Source organism: Geotrypetes seraphini, chromosome 9, assembly GCF_902459505.1.
Source record: "Geotrypetes seraphini chromosome 9, aGeoSer1.1, whole genome shotgun sequence".
NCBI lineage: Eukaryota > Metazoa > Chordata > Amphibia > Gymnophiona > Dermophiidae > Geotrypetes > Geotrypetes seraphini.
The window spans coordinates 51,516,628-51,538,821 of NC_047092.1; the positions used below are offsets into that span (position 1 = coordinate 51,516,628).

At 43.3% G+C, this 22,194-nt stretch overlaps 1 protein-coding gene across 3 annotated transcripts in view; it reads right to left on the reverse strand.

The window, feature by feature from the left end:
* The window catches only part of MET (MET proto-oncogene, receptor tyrosine kinase), a 207,473-nt gene that overhangs the window by 153,277 nt on the left and 32,002 nt on the right, over positions 1-22,194 (reverse strand). For 2 of the 3 annotated variants that reach the window (XM_033959614.1, XM_033959615.1), the window contains exon 2: positions 9,136-10,347. The exons of the other annotated variant lie outside the window; for it this stretch is intronic. In XM_033959614.1, the coding sequence (XP_033815505.1) occupies positions 9,136-10,332 (1,197 nt within the window). In that variant the 5' untranslated portion in view covers positions 10,333-10,347. The remainder of the gene's footprint in view (positions 1-9,135; positions 10,348-22,194) is intronic. 3 annotated transcript variants of the gene reach the window in all.

The following is a 22,194-nucleotide window of genomic DNA, read 5'->3' on the forward strand; positions in this document are numbered from 1 at the left end:
AAGTGTTGTTCTACATACATTGGTTTTCAATATATCTGAGTTTTTGTACCTAGCATATGTAACACCCGGGGCCCACCATTTTTTGACACCCCCCCCCCATCTGTACGAAAAACATGATTTTTAGTAACAAGCCACACGTCACACATGAGTACCTAGGAAAAGGCAGCATCTTACATATTGCAGTGAACAGTACATCAATACACCCATTGTAAAACTAAACAAGCCAGACCAGCACAGATCAATCCTACACCGTCAATCCTAACAGAAAACTATGTCTTTCGAACACACAGAACACAAAACACACCTTCGCCTAGTATGGAATATGTAATCACAAACTAACCCCTCCCTCTTTTACAAAACTGTAGTGTGGATTTTAGCTACGGAGGTAACAGCTCTGATGCTCATAAAATTCTGAGCATCAGAGCTGCTACCACCACGGCTGGTGCTAAAAAACGCTTCACAGTTTTGTAAAAGGGGGGATAAAATAAAAATACATAGACAAAGGTTAAATTGAACCAGCAAGAAGCTGGACTCTGCATACAATGCTTCACAGAAACAGTGACACATGTCTCCTAAAGCAATAAATAAATAGAAATTTTTTTCTACCTTTGTCTTCTGTGGTTTCTGCTTTCCTCATCTTCTTGTAACTCTCTTCCTTCCATCCACTGTCTGCCGTCTCTCTTCCCCTATATGGCATCTTCTCTCCTTCTATGTCCCTTCCAGAAACTGTATGCCTCCCCCTTCCATCTCTCCTTTCACCCCCATTGGTCTGGCATCTCTCTCCTCGCCTTCCCTCTCTCACACCTCTCCTCTGCAATCCCTTTCCCTTTTTTCCCTCATTTCCCTTTTCAATTTATTTTCTGCATCTGTCTAGATTATGTTCTTACTACCCTCTCATCAATGTCCTTTTTTACTGTCTACCTAAAGCTTGCCACCTCTTTCCCTCACCCCTCCAGTGTTTCCCTAACTCAATCCTTTTCTCCCCATCATGTGTCCTCCTTTTATTTATCCCCTCCTTCCATCATGTACCCTCTTTCTCCAACCCTTCCATCTAGTACCTTCTCCTCTCTCTGTCCACTTATCATCCAGCATCTGCTCCCCTCTTTCTCTCCTCCCATTTCCTTCTGGCATTTGCTCCCTTATCTCTCCCATCTGCACTTCCATCCAGCATAGGCTCCCCACTACCATCCAATGTCTGCCTTTTCTCCCTCCATCCACCCCTCTTCAATCAGCATCTTCCCCCTTTCTTTCCCTCCAATATCCTTCCCCCTTATGTCTCTCCCCTTTCTCTGTAGATCAATTCCATCAGCACCACCCTTCCATATCACCCTGCCCCCTTTCTTTCCCTCCACCACTCTTCCATTCCAGCAGTCCTGCTCCTTTCTCTCCCTTCATGCAGCAAGGTCCCGTGATGATTGTAGCTGCCTGCTGCCAATCCACCCCACTCTGATGTACTTGCTCTAGAGCGGACTCAGCAGCCGCATGCTGGAAGGGCCCGCGATGACTCGTCTGCTGGCTCTGCTCTGGAAGAAGTAAGTTACGTTGGAGGGGGTGGACCCGGCAGACGCAGGGAGTTGCGGCAAAGTCCCGCAATGACTGCGTCTGCCGGGTCCACCCCCTCCGACGTAACTTACTTCTTCCAGAGCAGAGCCAGCAGACGAGCCATCGTGGGACCTTCCTGCACCTTAGCGCGGATGCTGACTCTGCTGAAGAGAAAGTAAGTCAGTGGTAACGTGACCATTTATTTTTTTCATCAAAAGGGGACATCTATTAATTGACTGTGTATCCTTTCTTTCTTTCTGCACTCAGGCCCAACAATTGTCCCTTTCTATTCCCTCCCTCCTTCCTTCCCATGTCCTTAATGCCCCCAGTGCCTCCTTCCCGTGTCCATAGTGCCCCCAGTGACTCCTTCACATGTCCTTTGTGCCCCCAGTGCCTCCTTCTTATGTCCCCCCTCTGCCTTCCAGATTTTGCCCACCCCCAAAGCCAGTCAGCTCTGCCACCTCTCCATTTTTTTCTCTCTGTCACCACCGCATCCCCTATGCTCTGGCATCTCTCTCTTCTCCTTTCTTTCCTTTGCGCCCCATAGTCTGGTATCTCCCCTTCCCTGATTCTGTAGCATCTCTCTCCTTTCCTTTTCTTCCATCTTTCGCTCCCCCTCTATGCTCTCACATCTCCCCCTTCCTTTTCCCTTAGTCTGGCATACCTTCCTCCTACCCTCCAAGCCCTGGCATCTCCTTTCATTCCCTCCCTCATCTTCCATCTCCCTCCAGCTGGGTACCGCAACACTCTTCCCTGCAGCTCTGGACTTCCCCACAATTGCCATGCTTCGGTTCCTCTTCTTCCTTCCTCCCTCCCCCCCCCCCCGCGGGACCCTGCGGCACCATCAACTCTTACTCCCTCTAACGTCGTCCCTGCAGCTCCAGACTTCCCCGCACCTTCTCCCCCCCCCCCTTCGGATCGCTATTATTTTAAATGTTATAGCCGCAGAGCTGTATCCATCAGTGGAGACGTCTAACCTCGGCCTGCCCCGGAACTCTTACTGCAGCAGCCGCCCGTCTAGGCAGGAACAGGAAGTCACTGTTGCAGTAAAAGTTCCGGGGCAGGCCGAGGTTAGACGTCTCCACTGATGGATACAGCGCCGCCGCTATAACATTTAAAATAATAGCGATCCGAAGGGGGGGCAGGTGTGGGGAAGTCCGGAGCTGCAGGGCCGGCGTTACACCAATGAGACCAAGGGGCGGACCGCCCCCCACTTAATACGCCACTGATTGCGGGGATCATTAAAGGAGTCGCCGCTGCTGCATCTTAGGCGAGCAGGGCAGACCGCCACCGCTGCCGCTTCCTCTCACCTCCGCTCGAGTGAGTGACACCAGAAGAAGCATGAGCGACGCCACTGAAAATAGTGAGCGATCGCTCATGCGCTCACCTTAGAGGGAACACTGGGCAGGACCCGGCAGTGAGGAAAGCCCGAAGCAATCAAGAGCAAGTTGTAAGCTGACCTGTCTCCTATAGCGAACCTATGCTCTGGGGCGTGTGCATGCCGACTTCCCTTCTCTTCCCCCCTCGGGACGTGACTTCCGGTTTTGGAGAGAAGCGGCATTCACATGTTAGAGCCCCGGAGCATGGGTTCAAGTCGCTTGCTGGCGTTAAAAACTAAAAAAAAAAAAAAAAAAAGTCAGGCTCCTGCGATTCAAGCTGTGCCGAGTCAACCCGGTAAATCTCCAAACCGGTGAGGTTTTTTTTTTTTTTAATGTTGAGCAGAAAGCAGCAGCAGGATTGCTATCGAGATTACAACCGGGCGCTCATCTAAATTAGCTGGGCGGAGCGCCCGGCTGAAAGGCCCTGGGGAGAACACTGTTATGGTTTGATTGGTATTAGAATTGGTGAATCACATGGACTTCATTCACCCCTTATATGATACTGGAAGAGTCATATTAATATGAAAAGACCACATGCATTTTCAAAGTTGATTATTAATAGCATGCAATAATAGAGGATTGATGCATCTGAGACAGACATACACAGGGGAATTTTATAAATGACATTTAAAATTGAGCACACAATTTAATTGTATAACGAGCCTGTTAGTGCCAATATTTGGGCATTATCAATTATTGGTGTTAATTAGCAAATATTTGGATTAATGTTCATATCTTGCTAAGCACTTTTCTATAAAGATGCACATGTAAATCATTTAGCTTAAAGATGCACGCAATATTATAAAATTTGGAGGATCCACACTTAATTTAGGCATAGTATTTACACCAGGCTTCAGGTGAGTTAAAACCTCATGCCTAAATGCTGGACATGGATCCTATTCAGTTTGGAGCACCATTTATAGAATAGCACTCAGTGAGCATTTTTTTTTTTTTTTGGTGCCCAAATTTGGGAGCCATTTACTGAATTTAGTCCACAATGTATATAAACAGCTCATCATTGTTGTGGAGTTCTTTATTTTAATTTGGGCAAGGAAAAATATTTGGAAGGCCTACTGGACAGGATATTGTTGAGTTCCCCTGTCCTTCCATAATTACTCCTGTGAACTGAGACCTAACACAAGAATGTGGAGGCCTCACTGGTGTCCCCGCTACCTACCCTTCCCTCCCCCATCAATTAGAGTCCAAGACCAGGTTTGAATTCTGCTAAGGAAGTTTATTTTGGCCGCAGCATGGTTACAACACAATCCAAATTATTGACAACCATATTCCATAATTCTGACTATGAATAACAATGTTCAGCTAATAATAACCTGTCAATTAACCACTTATCCTAAACTTTCTAACAACCCTCTGGGGTAGGGGCACAATCCTACCAAGCGGGGGCCAAGTTGGGGTCTGTTCATCACTGTAAAAGAGTAGACACTGCCATTCAAGTGAATGCTCTATTCCCACTTGGCCCGAGCCGCCGTCCAAGCATCCCGGGCCCCGTTGGCTGTCTAAGAGGGATCTCTCCGCCATCGAGAATTAGGATGCCCTCACTTTAGAGGGACACAATCCTATTCCCCTACCAAATGCTCCCCCTCCCCCGCTTGGCTTGGGTTACCCCCCCCTTTTCTTGAGCACTACACCTGCCATCTGCAACTGATCTTGCTATCCTGCTAAAACTGGGGAGGGAGGGCGGGTGTTCTGATCTTGGTGCGCCACTTGAAAATGGCTGTGCCGGGAGAGGCCTCTTTGTTTAAAAATTGCACTTTTTCTCCCCTTGACATACCCCCTGCTGGCTCTCCCTATCTCCCATCGTGCCTTCTGGTCCCCCAGAGCCTCCCCATCTTGTGCCAGCCCTCTGCTAATCGCCTCGGGCCTCTTCTATCAGGAGTGCTTTCCTGTATGTGCAATGAGAGAGAATAGAGCAAGCCAAACCTCCTCTGAGAGCAGGAATCTGGTAATCTGGAGTGCTGTTCTATGTGGGAGCAAACCCCGCCCTGGTGTGTTGTCAGACGCCTTGACTCATTCTATAAATGGTGAAATAGTGTTTCAGGAAGGGGGGTGTTCTGGCAGGAGGGAGTGGGCATGCCTCATGTCTATCGCAGTTGAGTGGGGAGGCGTTTTGGGGGGGGTGTTCAGGCAGGAGGAATTGGGCATGCCTCCTGCCTATCGCAGTTGGGTGGGGGGATGTCTTGAGGAGGGGGTTACGGCAGGAGAAATTGAGCATCGTGAGAATGGGCTACTGGGGTTGATGGACCATTGTTCTGACCCAATAAGGCTATTCTTATGTTCTTAATTGAGCACTCCTCCTGTTGGCAGATGCTTTGGGAGGGGTGATGCTTTATGGGGTGTGGCAGGAGGGAGTGGACATTCCTCCTGTTGCTCGACTTCACAGGGGGGTTCAGGGGTTCCCTGCTGCTGCAGTTGCCACTGAGCTGATCGCAGCAGGGAGATTCCCTTGCTGCGATTAGCTCAGCAGCGTGATTCTCTAACTGGCACCTGTGACATAGTTGCTGGTTAGAGAATCTGGATGGTTAGGCAGGGGGGCTAGACACAATTCTATAAAGGATAGAGATGCGATTCTATATAGGATACCCGTGTGTGGTTCTCAAAAGCCGCTTAGATGGCTACTGAGACTGGGCCTCGATACAGAATCAGGCCCTTTGTTTAGTTTCCTTCGACATCTGCTGCATTTGATACAGTGTATACTACAATTTTGGTGGGTAAATTTAGGACATTGGGAATACATGGTACAGTGTTTGCTTGGTTTTGTATCTTATTTCCAATAACGCTCAAGTCGAGTACAGAGCAATGACCAAGTATCTGAAGTTGTGCCCGTTTGTAAGGGGGTTCCTCAGGGTTCTGCGTCATTGGCATTAATGTTTAACTTGTAGTTGGTGTCATTGGGAAATGTATTTCGACATTTAGAAGTGAGCTATCGCTTCTTTGCAGAAGATATTCAGGGTTTTTTGTTTTTTTTTTTGTAATGGATGACTGGACAATGGGTCTGTAACCAAAATTGTTCATGTGTTTACAAGCTGCCAATACATGGATGATGGATCACAAGTTGGCACTCGATCTTACAAAGACTGATGTGATGTTGATTGGGAAGGAAGAAGACTAGGTGGCACAATATATTGAAATCAATAATATGAGAATTTCAATACATAAGCAACCTAAGATACTGGAGGTTTGGTTGGATGCTACCTTGAGTATGCAGACACAGGTGTTGGCTGTGATCAGGTTTGCTTTCTTCCAGATGAAAGTGCTTAGTAGATAAAAAGTGATGTTGTTACATTATGATTTTAGGATCTTTGTGCAAACTGTTATCATTCAACAATTAGATTACTGTAATGCGTTGTATCTGGGGATTACAGCTGCCAGATGTTCAAAATGCAGCAGCTCAGTTAATCTGTGGAGGGAGCAGATTCAATCATATTTCACCTTTACTGAAACAATTTCATTGGTTACTAGTGCAATATCGGATTGTTTATAAAGTTCTTTTGTTGATTTTTAAAGTGATACACTGTCATGTCCCCTGGTATCTGACTCAGGTGCTGGAAGTATATCAACCAGGTCGAGCCCTGAGGTCAGAGAGACACTATGGGTAGTTAGTGAACGGCTGACAAGTGTACATTATGTAAAAATGAGGGCTTCAGTAATCTCAGTGCCAGGGGTGCTACTTTGGAATAATTTGACAGGGTCACTTAGGATGCTCTCTGACATTCAGAGATTTTAAAAAAGGTGTTAAAAATGACTTAGAGGCCTTTCCTTGAAAGCTGATTACTTTAATAATACTGCTGGAGAGGTTTGTTTGTATTTGGGGGTTTTTTTAAGCCTTCGTTGTATTGTTTTTAAAACTGTGTATGAATTTTGTGAACCTCTTAGATTCAAAAAGGGTGTAAGTTTTTTAAAATAAATAAATACATTTATATATATATATATGTTTATTGCACTATTGAAGTTTTGAAAATCAATAAAGAATTAAAAATAAATAATAAATAAATAAATACATTTTGTTTTCACATGTTCTTGCCCATCCCTACACTTTTCTTGTTAGCTTCCTTTCTTAAAATTTATACAGACTTACTTGCTTACCATATCTCATCAGTAGAACCACTAAAATGTGTTTAATGTATTTCTTTCAGTAGATGCATGGAAAGGATACCTTTAGCATTGTTATTCAACCACTGTGTTGGTTATCTTTCTTTTGTTTTATATTACATGGAAGGTGTGGCTTCCTGGGATTTATTTTATCATTTCTGGTCAGCTATTGCGGATTTGGCATTTGTGTTCTGTGTGTGCGACCAAGGTATTCTGTTAGCATGATTTTTCTATGCAGTATTTTGTAGTAATTTGGCTTGTTCAATTGTTTCAATAGTGGTGGGGATATTTGTGAGGGGGAGAGGAGACAGGGGTTTTGTTGATCCTTGTTTTGTATAGAGTATATTAGTATTAAATCCCAGTATGTGCCAAGTTAGGATAAAAACTTGTATTTTTTTTTGTATATCTTTATTGAATTTTCAAACTACAATTGTGCAACAAGTAATTCATATACATATAATATTACTTGTATTGAAAAATCTTGCACTGTAACAATGGCAAACTGTAACCTGTAAACTATATACTATTTATATTGGTATTAGATCCCTAGTACTGTATGTGTCAAGTTAAGATAAAAACTTGTATTGAAAAAACTTGTAACCTGTTAACTATATTATGTATGTTAACCTGTAACCTCTTCTGAGCTCGTTGGGGAGAACGGCATAGAAAACAAATTAATTAAATAAATAAATATTGTTTCTTTTTGTACTTCAATAAAATGATTTTAATATAAAATCATAACTATTCAAGACTTGTACGTATGGCATTAGTCAGAGTTCGCGGGGACGGGAACAAAGTTTGTGGGGATGGGGAAAGAGCTTATGTGGATGGGGCGGGGATGGGAACAAACTCTGCCCCGTGTCATTCTTTAAATTTCAGAAATTCACAGCACTACTACACTAATGTTTGATTAAATCTATAATTATGAAGGAATGCAGTTAATAATTCATTTATATGTTTATTACAGTATTTATATACCGCCATGAAGAAGAAACTAGCAAAGCAGTTTACAGTTATTAGAGAGTAGAAAGGAACTCCATTCAGATATCCAACATATGAATGCTAAAAGACTTAAATAAATAAATAGTAACCCACTTCAGTAAAAAAAAAAGAAAAAAAGCAGACCTTTAGATGTGTTTAGAAAGATGTACACCCGCATTGCTGCATACAGATAAAAGCTCTTTATATATATATATGTATAAATAAACACACACACACACAAAGCTGGTCAGGAACATTGCATGACATTACATACACATACTCTTATTGGCAAAATGCATAAATGAAATGAAAGGCAGAACATTTGCTTTCCCTCTAGATATTTTCACTGAAAATCAGGGGAGGGAAATTTCGGGGTGATGCTAGGAAGTACTTCTTCACCGAAAGGGTGGTCGATCATTGGAACGAGCTGCCTCAGCGGGTGATTGAGGCCAGCAGCGTGTTAGATTTCAAGAGAAAATGGGATATTCATGTGGGATCTCTAGGAGAGTAAGAATCAGGGAGTGAATCATTGGTATGGGCAGACTTGATGGGCTATGGCCCTTTTCTGCCGTCAATTTCTATGTTTCTATGTTTCTAATGTTGACAAAAAATTCACTATGCAGCACTTCCAGTCTTCTTTTCCATCTGACACACATGTATGACCCACAGCCTGAATGTGGAATGCCTAACCCCCCTCTTTTACGAAACTGCGATAGCAGTTTCTAGTGTGGGGAGCCGCGCTGAATGGCCCGCGCTGCTCCCGATGCTCATAGGAACTGAGTGAGTGTCGTGAGCAGTGCGGCTCCCCGCACTAAAAACTGCCATCACAGTTTCATAAAAGGAGGCCTTAAACTCAAAGCATTTGTTATCAAAATTACCCAATGTCACTAAATCTCACACGCCAGTACAGTCATAGAACCTGTAATCTCCCTTCATTATTACTTTGTTTATAACTCTGACATCGTCAAACTACTATAATGTGGCATATACATTCTGTAACTTCCTTATATTGTAAGTCGCCTTGAAACTGTTTAGGCATAGTAAGACTCAGAAATAGTAGTTTAGATTATAAATTTACAGAACAAGCCTTAATTTGCAAAGGATAAAATTAGAGAAAACTCACCTGACTCGAACAATATTTTTCATCATTCTCATAGAAATGCTGAAGGCATTTTGCACTCGTGTGTGCAAGCCGGCTGAAGAACTCATTGATTGTTCTGATAGAAACTGCACAGATGGAAGATCTCTTTGTTGGCTCAGCAGAGTTTGGCTTACTCTGTGCAAATACACCATATAGAACATCATCATTCTGTCCAAAGCCCATCTCCCCAGCCAGGATTGCACCTGGCTTACCAACGTACGCAGCCTGTAAAATGTTGAATATTTCTTTTCTGGTTGATCTCTTCCTTCGTTTTTCTGTAATGATACACTCAAGAGGCATTTCCATATAAGAACGTAGTTCAGAATCAGATGAACAAAACCTGATGATCCTTGTGTGGAAAATCTGGGACTCTAATGATTCTCTTTGGACCGTCAAAAAGTAAACAAAGCGGTCACTTTCAAATGTATAAACATATTTAATAGGATATGAATCTCTGAGATGCGGCAGGACATCAAGATAAGAGTTGTCTGTCAGGAACTCAAAACCATCCTGTGTCTCCTTTAGTCTTCTAGCAGATATGGAATGTGGTGAAAAGTTGTGTAAAAGTGAAGAATTTACAGTGTTGCCAACAAAGAACTTTACAAATCTATCTTTTACGGTAAACAGGATTTTTGTTCCCAAGTTACTTACAATGCAATCAGGGCACCCATGGGAATCCTCTTCAATATGCGGAGTGTACATACACTGCATTCCACTCTCTAGATCAGCAAGTCTATCTGGCTGAAGAATATATCGTACACAAGTTCCTCTTTGCACACTGCCACAACTGATGAGTTGATCTCCATAGAACGTTTCCACCAGCAGGGCCATATTGACATTATCTTTCCAAGCACAGTTTGATACATTTGCTTTATTTTTACAATCTTCACATGGAAAACAATCAGGGCTCTCCAGTACAGGCCCAGTTCTGTATGTAGTCAAATTCTCAAGATTTTCATCAAGGACGTAGATATTGTTCACTGCTCCAACATAGATGTGACCTTTATGCAGAACAACATTCTGTATTGGAGTCTCTGCTGTGAAACTGGGCAGGTGGTACCTCACGTCAACAGCCATCTCTGTCCTCACCGCAGTTTCCTCACACTGTGCTCTACTTCTTTGTACCAAAGTCAACAGGGAAAGAATAATCCATCCTGTAGGCAGACCAGAGGACTTCATGGTGATCAAAATTTCCTAACAAGAACAAATAATAATTTTACATTACATTTAGCAATTGTATAACTGTTTATCAGACATAAGAAAGCAGTAGCCGAAATGATAGCATGCACTATTTAGTAAAGATGTATTATAGGGTAGTCACAACAAACCAAAAAAAAAAAAAATGGATGCAAGCATTAAATTAGGTCTTATATCAATGAGAGAAGTTGCTTTCCAGAACATTTATAAAAATACAGAAAAACTATTGTATCTTAAACAAAGATCTATCATATTATGACAGCAGAAAAAGTCATTCATTTTTTAGTTTTATTCCATCTTCATTTCATGTGGCTTTTTACCCAGCATCTGTGACTGATAAACAGTGCGATGTTTCAAGCTCTTTGAGGTGACCATGCAAATATCCTGTGGTTAGACTGGTTTCTCTGCCACACTATGCATTATGTCTTGACTCACACAAGATATACTGTACTCTTAGAAGTATGCAATAGTTGATCAGCTAAATTTAGCCACCTCCTGGAATAAAACAATTATAAAAGCTATATCATCACATGCTGTTTATGAGATTTGGGGGAAAACAAAAAAAAAATGAATTGAACGACTGTGTTTTCTGTTATTAATAGTAAAAAAATAAAAATAAAAATACTGGTGGTTATATGAATTCACAAGAATATGAAAATAGGTTTAAACTATTTTTTCTGATTAAAGGAAAACAAGGCACATGCACCACATACCCTCCAATTAAAGAAGTCAAACGGAAAAAAAAACTATACGATGGCCTCCTAGCCACTCAAGCAGTAAAACTAGATAACCAAATCTCCAATCTACTGATAACCACCCCAGACTACAAGATGTTCAGAAAAGAAATAAAAACTATACTCTTCAAGAAATCCCTGAAACAGTCTTAACATCACAAATGCATTCCTTCCTCCCACCTTATTCCTGCCCCACAGATACTACCTGTCCTACTCCTTAACTTCTCTAGAAATCACCAATTGATCTTCCATTGTAACCCTCTGTTTATTACTCTTTTGTAATCCGCCTTGAACCGCAAGGTAATGGCAGAATAGAAATCTCTAATGTAATGTAATGTAATTGTACGAGAATGTAACATTTCACTGTTTATTGTATCATAAGACCCAGTCATATACTTATGGGACATTGGGACATGTTCCTCTAATTAATGGCCATATCTAATATGTATTTTTCCTCATAGCCACAAATAGGGAATGCCATAAAAACATTTTCAAGGGTAACACTTATAAAACCACCCTACAGATAAAAGTCTGGGAGAGTGTGGCGCAGTGGTTAAAGCTACAGTGGGTCCGCCCATCCCCACTAAGTCTAAGGTCTGATTGGCCAATCAGGCCTTAGATTAAGTGGGGATGGGCGGACCCGCTATGCCTAAGGCCTGATTGGTCCAGGCTTCTAAAGCCTGGGCCAATCAGGCCTTAGGCTTCGGCGGGATGGGCCGGGAAGGGACAGGCCCGCCTCATTTCTACGAGGCGTGCCTGCCGGCTGGACGTGCAAGACCCATCTGGCCATAAGAACAGGTTTGGTGGAGTGGAGGTTTGGGGGTTGTTAGCGCTGGGGGGGGTGCGTCTTCGGGCAGGAGGGATTGGGCACCCTCCTGCCAGCGATCGGTATTGTCGGGGGGGGGGGAGATCGGTAGTGTCGGGGGGGGGGCATCTTCTGGCAGGAGGGTTTGGGCACCCTCCTGCCAGCGATCGGTCAGGGGGCCGCGGCCCGCTATACTTATAGCTGCAGAGAGATCCCTTGCCGCGATTAGTGTAGCGGGCCGTGTCTAATCTAACCCGATTCTCTAATCAGCGTCTGTAACATGGACGCCGGTTACAGAATCGGGGTTTAGTTTAGGCCGATTCTGAATAGGACGCCTCTCCCGGGCGTCCTATACAGAATCAGGGCCTAGGTGTCTTGCGGGCCTCGCCTTCAATATAGGCGGCCTGCCTGGGGAGCATTTTTTTAAAAAAACGTGCATCCCGATTGGCTGATTAGATAGCTGTAGGACACCTACAGCTGCCTAAAATCGGGACGCACTTTTGGAAAATCAGGGCCTTCCTGTGTAGGCACCTGATTATACATGGTACAATCCACATAATGCAACTAAATAGAATGTGAGATCACTTATATCACGGCCAAGGGTTGGACCCATATTACACTGTATCCCATACAACATAGATTCATGTATAATGTAATTATCTTAAATCCAAACATCTGCATTATAGGGGGGTCTAACTGTGTACTGCTCTCGACATAGGCACCACAATTAATTTGCATTAAGCTTGCTATAGATTTTATTCTGCAAAATTAAGAACGGTGCAAAAATATTTATGCACAGGAATACATCTCTAGAGGACATAAACCAAATGAGTAAAATATTGCACAATAAATATCTTCAGATATTTAACTATATACATAGGGCTAGATTCACTAACCTGCCTCTCTGTGCCCGAACCGTGGGCAATTGCATGCAGCCTGACCAATTCACTAAAGGCCTGCATGCAAATGGGTATGATCGTTGGCACGTCCCCCACTAACTGCACAGATTGCTGGAGAGCGATCCTTGAGCATGCGCAGACCATCTTCCTTGACTGTAGATGGTTTGCGCATGTGCTGGCCCTTCATGCCCAGCAGAGCTTTTTTACTTTTACTTTTAAAACCACGGGCTCGCACTGCGGGAAGGGCAGGCGAGTCGGGGCTGATCAGGGCAGGAGAGTCGGGGCTGAGCAGGGTGGCGAGACAGAGCTGGGAAGTCGGGGGGCTGAGAGCAGGAGATTGGGGCTGAGCAGGGCAGCGAGACAGAGATGGAAAGTCGGGAGCTGAGAGCAGGAGATCGGGGCTGAGTAGGGAAGTGAGACAGCTGGAAAGTTGAGGGCTGAGAGCAGGAGATCGGGACTGAGCAGGGTGGCGAGACAGAGCTGGAAAGTCGGGGCTGAGAGCAGGAGATTGGGGTAGAGAAGCAGGGCAGAAAGCAGGGCGGCAGAAGGCAGGGCAGTCGGAAAGGACCTGAGTGACTGGTCCTCAGCAGTCACTTATTTTTGGATGAGTCAGCCCAGTCAGTGGCCCTCATTTTGTTTAGTGAATCGCTGCCTGTCTACATCCCCCCTCATTTGCATGCACAGATCGAAAGATGATCAGGACAGAGGTTAGTGAAATTGGGTCGCAAAACAATTGGTACACGATCAGTTTGCTTAGTGAATCTAGCCCATAGTTTAGAAATTTTACTGAGTAAGGCTCTAGAGGTTGCCCTAAAGCTGTGTGCTAAGTGTGAATTATATATTGGTAATTACCCTTGCAGTTGCTATTACAGAATATTAGCATACCTGTTGTTATGCACCTATCTTTTTAAGTGTGAACACTTAAGTAGCTCAATGGCAGGTGTGCTTGCTCATGCCTAACTCCTGTCCGTTAGGCACATAACTTTAAATAGTTTATAACATATGTGATAAAAGGCTTGGCATGCCACTGACCTGTCCATGCACCTCCCAACTCCATGCCACTCTCACAGTTGCATGCTGTGCATTCTGCATCCTCAATTTCTAGAATCCTTACTAACAGACCAAGTCTCAAAACCTACCACCAGATGGTAAGGCCAGTTAGTGTAGGAATATAACATATATAAATCTATGCAAGTTTCCAAGTTTATTGTACTTTGATATTCCGCAATCGAGTAACATCTATGCGGTTTACATAAAATCACAATATATAAAAATAATTAAAAAGGTTGAATTACAATTTCAATAGTAAATGAAAGAAAAAAGCAAAAAAGTAAAATTATTTGTCAAACCAAAATTATATGCAGAATGCTCAGAGGACTTTATCATGGGAAGCAATGAGTGCAGTCAAACTGAATTTAAATGTAGTTAAATGTATGCTAATGATGTCATTTGCTATTCCTTCCCAATGCTCAGAGTATAGTATATAAACAAACCCTGCTCTTGGCACTAACGCCAGCTCGGAGCTGGTGGTGAAAGGATTGAAGAGATCATTTGTTTTAATTTCAATTTAAAATCTGCCAGTTTTGATTTCTTATAATCTTAAGAAAGTGGAAGAATGCATGTCCATGCCTATATGGGTCGTTACTGAGAAAGAAATGTGTGCAATGTTGCAGGTTTCCGGGTCTCGCTGCACCTTTGTCAGGTAGAAACTGACGTTTCAGTCATCATGCTGTGGCTTTCTTCATGGTATGTTCTGAAGTCTACAATGTGACTTTGAAAATAGTGTGCTCACTGACCTGATTGGGAACAGGGCAGTCCACCAATTTGAGTTTTGGCGGGAAAGTCAATTGATCAGAAATTTGAATTTTGTTGTGAAAGTCCATAGAAGACTCTGGAAATAGTGAATTCACTGACCTGATTGGGAACTGTTTCCAAAGTCACACTGTAGACTTCAGATCTTAACCTGAAGAAAACCACAGCTTGATGGCTGAAACGTTGGTTTCTACCTGACAAAGACACAATGTCCGTGGTAGTAGGAGTACCAAATTCTTCCTGCCGCTACCACCCTGATACATCCCCTGGCAGGAGGGATGCCCAATCCCTCCTGCCGCCACCCCCCAGAGACATCTCCTAGCAGGAGGGATGCCCACTCCCTCCTACTGGAAACCCACCCAAACCTCGAGACATCCCCCAGCAGTAGGGATGCCTACTCCCTCCAGTTGGAAACCCACCCACCGAAGATCACCGGCAGGAGAGATGCCCAATCCCTCCTGCCGGACCCCTCCCCCCCCGAAGTTGTGATGGAAGAAGATGAGTTGGATATAGTGGTGATCATGGAGACATGGTTCATGGAGAACCACGACTAGGATATAGTTCAGGAAAGACAGGGTAGGAAGAAAAGGAGGGTAAGTAGCTTTATATGTTAAAGATTATATTATATTAGTTTAGGTTTTTCCTTACTGAATTTCAATACATTTAATGAAGCTCAATGCTTAGTTTTTGTAAATACTGAGTTGACGTTATTCTCAAGCTATTTTTTGAGGGGATCTCTAACTTTCCTGCAATTACTTTCCACAGTAGCATTCCCTATTACTTAATATATTTCCTTGATTCTAAGATACACATTATTATTCATTTTAATGTGCGTAGAAAGTAAGTGTGGCTTACATTCGATGGTGCCTTAAAATTGAGGTAAAAAATAACTAATCGTACTGCCTTGGGGCCCCAGGTACGTTAAACAGATTGTGAGCCCACCGGGACAGAGAGGGAAAATGCTTGAGTACCTGATTGTAAAACCGCTTAGATAACCTTGATAGGCGGTATATAAAAACCTAATAATAATAAAAACTTGAAATAAATGGAAATCTATGATATTTGGCACATTCCTCAAGAGTTTTCATCAAAATATCTATTTCTTATACTGGTACCATATTTTTCACTTTTGCAAAATGGGAATGTGTCTTAGAATCGATGGCACGTTAGAATCAAAGAAATACAGCATTTTTCTTATTGATTTCTATTAGTAGGCTGAATGAAAAAACACACACGCACACTTTCAACCAAATACTACTTTAAAAAGAAGAATGAGGAGCATTTTTGAGGTGAATACTAAGAAAACAGTAGATCATAAACGCTGCTCACATTAAAATAAAGCAGAGAAATTGTTAAAATCATATTACTCTCATCTATATCAGCTAGTGACCAAAAAGCTAATGAAATTATCATTTACCCAGATAGTGAAAGTAATTACTTTTTTGCTATTGACTGTGGGGCTCATAATAAAAAAAACAAATGCCTAGAAAGTGCCCTAAATGGGTACTTGGACGATCAAAAAGCCTGATCGTCCAAGTACCCATAATCAAAGCTGGTTTTAGATGTATCTAAAACCAGCTTAGGCCTTTCCCCTGCCTCTAAACGCACAGAGAGAAAAGAGGCGTTTTTAGAGGCGGGGAAAGAGCGGGGTGGGCAGTAGGTGGGCCGACCTAGACCTAGACGTACAACAGGTATAACCAAAGATTTTGACAGGTTGCCTAGTCGCCACTTATACGTTTTGACTTAGACCAAATCAAAACAGGTATAAGTGCCGAAAAAGGGGCCGCTGAGCTGATCCCTGCAGCTCAATGGCCTCAGCAACCTGCCTATCCCTGCAGGAGAGATGGCTCATCTCTCCTGCCGCAATGATGATCGCCCACTCCCCTCCGAACCGCGGCACTTCGGGGTGAGCATCGCCGGCGATGAGCCCTCCCCCTACAACAATTGGGCAAGAGGGAGCCCAAGCCCTCCTGGCCCGGCGATCCCCAACCCCCTCCCGATTCTGAAGGGGCCAGAAGGGAGCCTAAGCCCTCCTGGCCCGGTAACACCCCTACCCCCACCCTCACTAAAATACAAATCCTCCGCTGACCTCATGACCCCCCAACCTCCCACCTTTAAATCGTTGGTCGGACAGATGGGTGCCAAGTCCGTCCGTCCGACAGACCAGCCATCTGTTGAATGGCTGGCCTTAGGGCCTGATTGGCTCAGGCGGCTCAAATCCCGCCCACAGGTGGGACCTGAGACGCCTGGGCCAACCGGAATAGGCCCAGTAGGCTTAGGCCCCTCCTGTGGTGGAGGGGGGTCGCATTTTAGTGGGGGTGGGGGGTAGGGAATGTCACTCGGCCAGGTGGGTTTGGGCTCCCTCCTGGCCCCATCAGAATCGGTGGGGGGAGGGGAGTTGGGGATTGCCAGGCCAGGAGGGCTTAGGCTCCCTCCTGGCCCCAATCATGTCGGGCGAGTGGGGGTTCGCGGTGCTGCCGGGCCAGGAGGGCTTGGGCTCCCTTCTGGCCCCATCGGAATTGGCTGGTGGGGGGGTGAGGGTGTTGCCGGGCAGGAGGGCTTGGGCTCCCTCCTGCCCCGATGTCAGTGGAGTGGGGGGAGGGGTCGCGGTTCACCAGGGCAGAAGGGCTTAGGTTCCCTCCTGCCCTGATCATGTCGGGGGGTTTGGGGGTGCCGCGGGGCAGGAGGGTTTGGGCTCCCTCCTGCCCGGATCGTTGTAGTGGGGGGGATTCTGTAACCGGTGTTGTTTTTGACAGACACCAGTTACAGAATCCAGCTTTTAGGTGAAGGACTGGCTACTCCTTCGCCTACAAGCTCTTGTTTTGGGCATTTGGGAGTTAGGCTTTTTTTAGGTTGATTATATGGTGTTAGTGTAGACGTAGTGGTGGTCTGGGCGTTTAAACAGCTGAACGTAGAGGCAGGCCATTATTTAAAAAATCCTCCTTTTGGTCGTTTTTTTTTTATAATGGACATTTTCCCTGCTTCTACTTTCAACGTTTAAGGCCTTAGGCCAATAGGGGACTTAGACGTTTTTTTTAATTATGCCCCTCCACGTGTATTGCTGATTTAAGTCTTCCATCTTCAGGTAGGCTAAACAAATTTCTAAGATCATTATCAATTCATGGACCCCAGAAATGGCACCAGATTAATAATGTAAATTATTATCATTATCATCATCTTGTATGGAAGATGGGAGAGATGAGAAACCCCCACAGAGAATGCTACACAAACATCTTAGAAGAGGGGTGAGCAACTACGGTCGTTGAGGCCACAACCTAGTCGGGTTATCAAGATTTCCACAATGAATATGCATGAGATTAATTTCATGTACTACTTCCATTGTATGCAAATAGATCCCATGCATATTCATTGTGGGATGTGCCCTTGAAGACAGTGGTTGTCCACCCCATAAGAAAAAGATTGAGGTTATAGGGAAACAATAAGGCAAGTTTAAGACTGATGGAAACATGACTGTTGGGGATGATGATGTCTCCATCTCCTTCTGGGAATAGAAAGCATGATATAAGCTTTCCTGTTTGAGGTCTGAAAGGTACACAAACTGACCCAGATTGACTACTGTTGAAGACAGTACAAGGCTTGAGAGACTAGTCATCTGCCCTAATATGGTGGTACTTAGGTTTTGATTTTGATTTATTATTTATAACCCGTTCTTATCCAATGCCGGGTACAAACAAAATATACATAATCATAAAAACAAAAAATACAAACAAATATTAAAATACAAAACCCAATTCACAACCCCCCCCCCCCAAAAAAAAACCAGCAGGCATAAACGGCAGATGGTAAAACACAGAAATCTCTCAAGCAACTTAATTCCACCTCAGGTGTCAGCCACTCACTCTTTACCCACATGCTACCAGCAATGCCATCAGAAGGCGGGACCAGCTCTGTCCCTGTGAGGGCTGTCAGCCATGATGTTAGCAGAAGGAAGCGGATCCCAGCAGGAAAAAATGGCAGATGGTAAGATCTTAAGTCCTGGTTGCCTATTCACAAATCATCTCTGCTTCATTCAGTAGCACATGCCTAAATTGTCATTCATTTTTGGTCCTAGCAGAAACAAAAAATAACTTTGGGAAGACCTCATGAGATGGGAAGATAGATGATTATAAAATTAAGCATAGACTTAAAAATTATTTACCCAACTATGTCACACAGCCGTGCATCAGCATCTATTTATGGTCTTGTAATATTAAAATTGCTCTTTAGACATTGCCAAAAAGCTTGGATCTTGTACCATTAATTAATGTGAACATCTTCAATAATTTTCAGGAGAGGTAATTAATAAAACCAAGCCATGCATTCAAATGCTGTCACCCATCACTGCACTAATGAAACTGTCAGATTTAGAAAACTAATTTATAATAGTGCTGGAAATTGTTTTACTGTGCAAGTATTGACATCAAGTCATCTTTTCACACACAAAAAAATTCATTTTGCTTGACATGACTAGCAGTTTTTAGACCATTGTACTGTGAAATACACAGATATCTGCAATGTTTATATTTTATCAAGTAGATAAAAAAAGAAATCAGTAGTTAAATTTCAATTTAGGTGTGAATGATTACACTGAAAAACAGAAAGTGCAAATTTTATAAAGAGTCTGACCAACAAATGTTGTGTAGGAATTAATAGTTGCCAGGACAATTCTGTCATATCGCAATGGGTTCTCAGTGCTTCAATCTATTCTGTATATAAAGAGATACTTTTAGGCAAAGTATTTTAACAATGATGGGATTTATTTACTATATCAATTCTCAGATAAACATTCCCACAGCTACAACAAAAAAATAACAAAATATAACAAACAAGAGAACATAAAGGGGTCCTGTTTACTAAAGTGTAGTACATAGAGAGCCTGCGGAGTTACTGTTGGTAGCACACCCAACATTTACCTTGTAGTTCTATACAGGGAAGATATTTACCACGCAGTAATACATCAATGCCACATAGAAGGTGGGTAGGTTGGTGGATAGGTTTGTCTATCCTTTCCTATACTGTGGCTAACTGAATGTGGTGGGCCATAAATCTGTGTATTAAATTAAATCCAAGTACACCACATCCAGTGTATGTCTTTGATCTAGTTTTGCTTGCCTCATAAGTCTTTCATAATGGGCTAATAAAATGGCTGAAGCCCTGTTATGTTGGTGTGCCAACCCCTTTTTCATTTTTGTCACCCTTCTATGTACCTTTTCTAATCCCACGATATCTTTTTGGAGATCCGATTACCAGAATTGCACACAGTGCTTGAGATACGGTCACACCATGGAGCGATACAAAGGCACTAAAACATTCTCATTTTTGTTTTCTATTCCTTTCCTAATAATTCCTAACATTCTATTTGCTTTCTTCACTACCAGATTTGTTAAGAGGGAGGAAAAAGCTTCAGACTCAAGCCTTCTGCAGTCACTGTTTTATTGCAGAGAGGCATGAACTCAGAGATACCTCATTGGCATAAAAAAAATATCTCATCATCAAGTCTTAAATATTTCACTCTATTCAGTGATTAAGTCTTATGTGTTGCACTCTATTCAGTGACTGGACTTTTCATTTTCAATCTGTTAACTCTTTCCCATATGTAGTACTTTCTTGCAATAGTCTGTTAATATCCGCATCCATATCGAACTAAAATCTTAACTTATCTTTGATGTAGAATATGCTCTGTACTTCTGAGCAAATGCTTGAACAGCTGATCATATAAAGCTCACCCAACTCCCGTGCCGCGTTCGTTCAGCAATTTAGCCAAAACTGACGATGGCCAGCCAGCGTTTCGCTGTAGCTGCGTCAGGGCATATCAGGCTGAACCCGGCACATATCCTCTGTGCTCACTGGCACTATATAATGGCTGCCCCTCTGTTGGATCTTTGCTGTCCACGGCTGTTTGTACTTCCCCTGCCGGCTCTGCACATGTGTGAGAGTCGCTCTCACAGTGATCAATTGGACAGGAGAGACAGGGATTACGACAAACCTCCACGCAAATCATTTGCATGCAAGATTTTTAGTGCATCAATAGCTCTTTTAGAATCGGCTAAAAATCGGATCAGAGCGGACCCATGTGGTCTTATTGATCCTGTTTAGTGCATCTAAGCCCATGTTTTTTCTCACTGGTATCCATAACAGATACCATATGTTTTCCTCCCCTGCACCCACAAAGGCAGCATTTTTTTAAAATCTCCCTTTAACCTCAGGCATCATTTTTCCTCCTATCACCCCATACAGGCTGCACTGTTTTTATGAAAACTTTCTACCCTCCTTCCCCACACTCATCATTACTTTTTTTTTTTATATTAGCCCCTTGCACTTGCAGCACTTACCCCCACCCCATAAGCAATTTTTAAGCAGTTACCTGTTCCACAGTGAACAGGGAGTGCTTGTCTCCACTGGTAACTGGAGCAGAACCCAGGGACGGGGTGCCAAAAGAAGCAAGCTGGGTGCCTTTTGCTGAGTGTGGGCAACTGGAGCAGAATCCCAGACTTCTCTGGGATGGAGGAAGGGGGAGCAGAAGCAAGCAGGAGCAGGATCCAGAGTCTTCAGGGGCCATCGGCAGAAGCAAGGAGGGAGCCTCTGCCTAGCTGTCACAGAGGCTGCTATGAATGTTGATTATAGGCTGCTTTGAGCACTGAGCAGCCTGTAACTGAACATGTGTTTGGAGGAGGGTAAAATCTTATGAGCCACACCAGGAAGCTTTCTACGGCACACTGGTTGAGAAGCACCAATTTACCCGCATAAACATATTTGAAAACTGCTTCCCCCTCTTCCCTGCCTGAATGACTAACACTGGAAAAAGGATACAATAGATAAGGGAGTTCCCCATTCCAAATGGTCTTACACTCTCAATGGGAGGAAACACAGACCTATGAGATATGCGAGGGAAAGCAAATGCAGTGCTAGCAATAAAGCTGATCACCATAAAACATTCTGAGCTGGATGCACAAAGCTCCAGGCAGTGGCGTACCTAGGGTATGTGGCACCCGGGGCCCATCATTTTTTGACACCCCCCCCCCCCCATGTAAAATTTTTTTTATTTTTTTTTTTTTGCAATAACCAATGAAATGGAATAAATGGTCAGAATAGAAACAGGCAGTGAAAATTTTCTTTTATTGAACCTCATATATGTAACCATTATTCCAAACATAACATAACATAACATAAATTATATCTGAATTGTCATGACATCAGAAGTACATATGGAGTAGTTGCAGGTGATGCTTGGGACAGTTCTGATTATGTTAGTTCGGTTTTATGTGTTTTTTGAATAGAAGGGTTTTTATTTCTTTTTTGAAGGTTTTGTAGTTTGTGGTCGAGGTCAATGGGTTGTAGAGTTGGGGGGTCAAGTGTTGCAGCTCGAATGGCTAGGAGGTTGTCGAACAGTTTTTTTCTTTTGACGTTTTTGATTGGAGGGTGTGTGAATGGTGCGTGAGTTCTCCTATGTCTGTTTGAAGTGGATTGAATTATTTAGCTGAAGAAATTAGTTACCCCCCCATTCCACACACATTAATTCTCTTCCATTTTTGTTCCCATTATAAAAAAACACTGATAAGTTCCCAGGAAAAAAATACATTAAAATAAGAAGTGA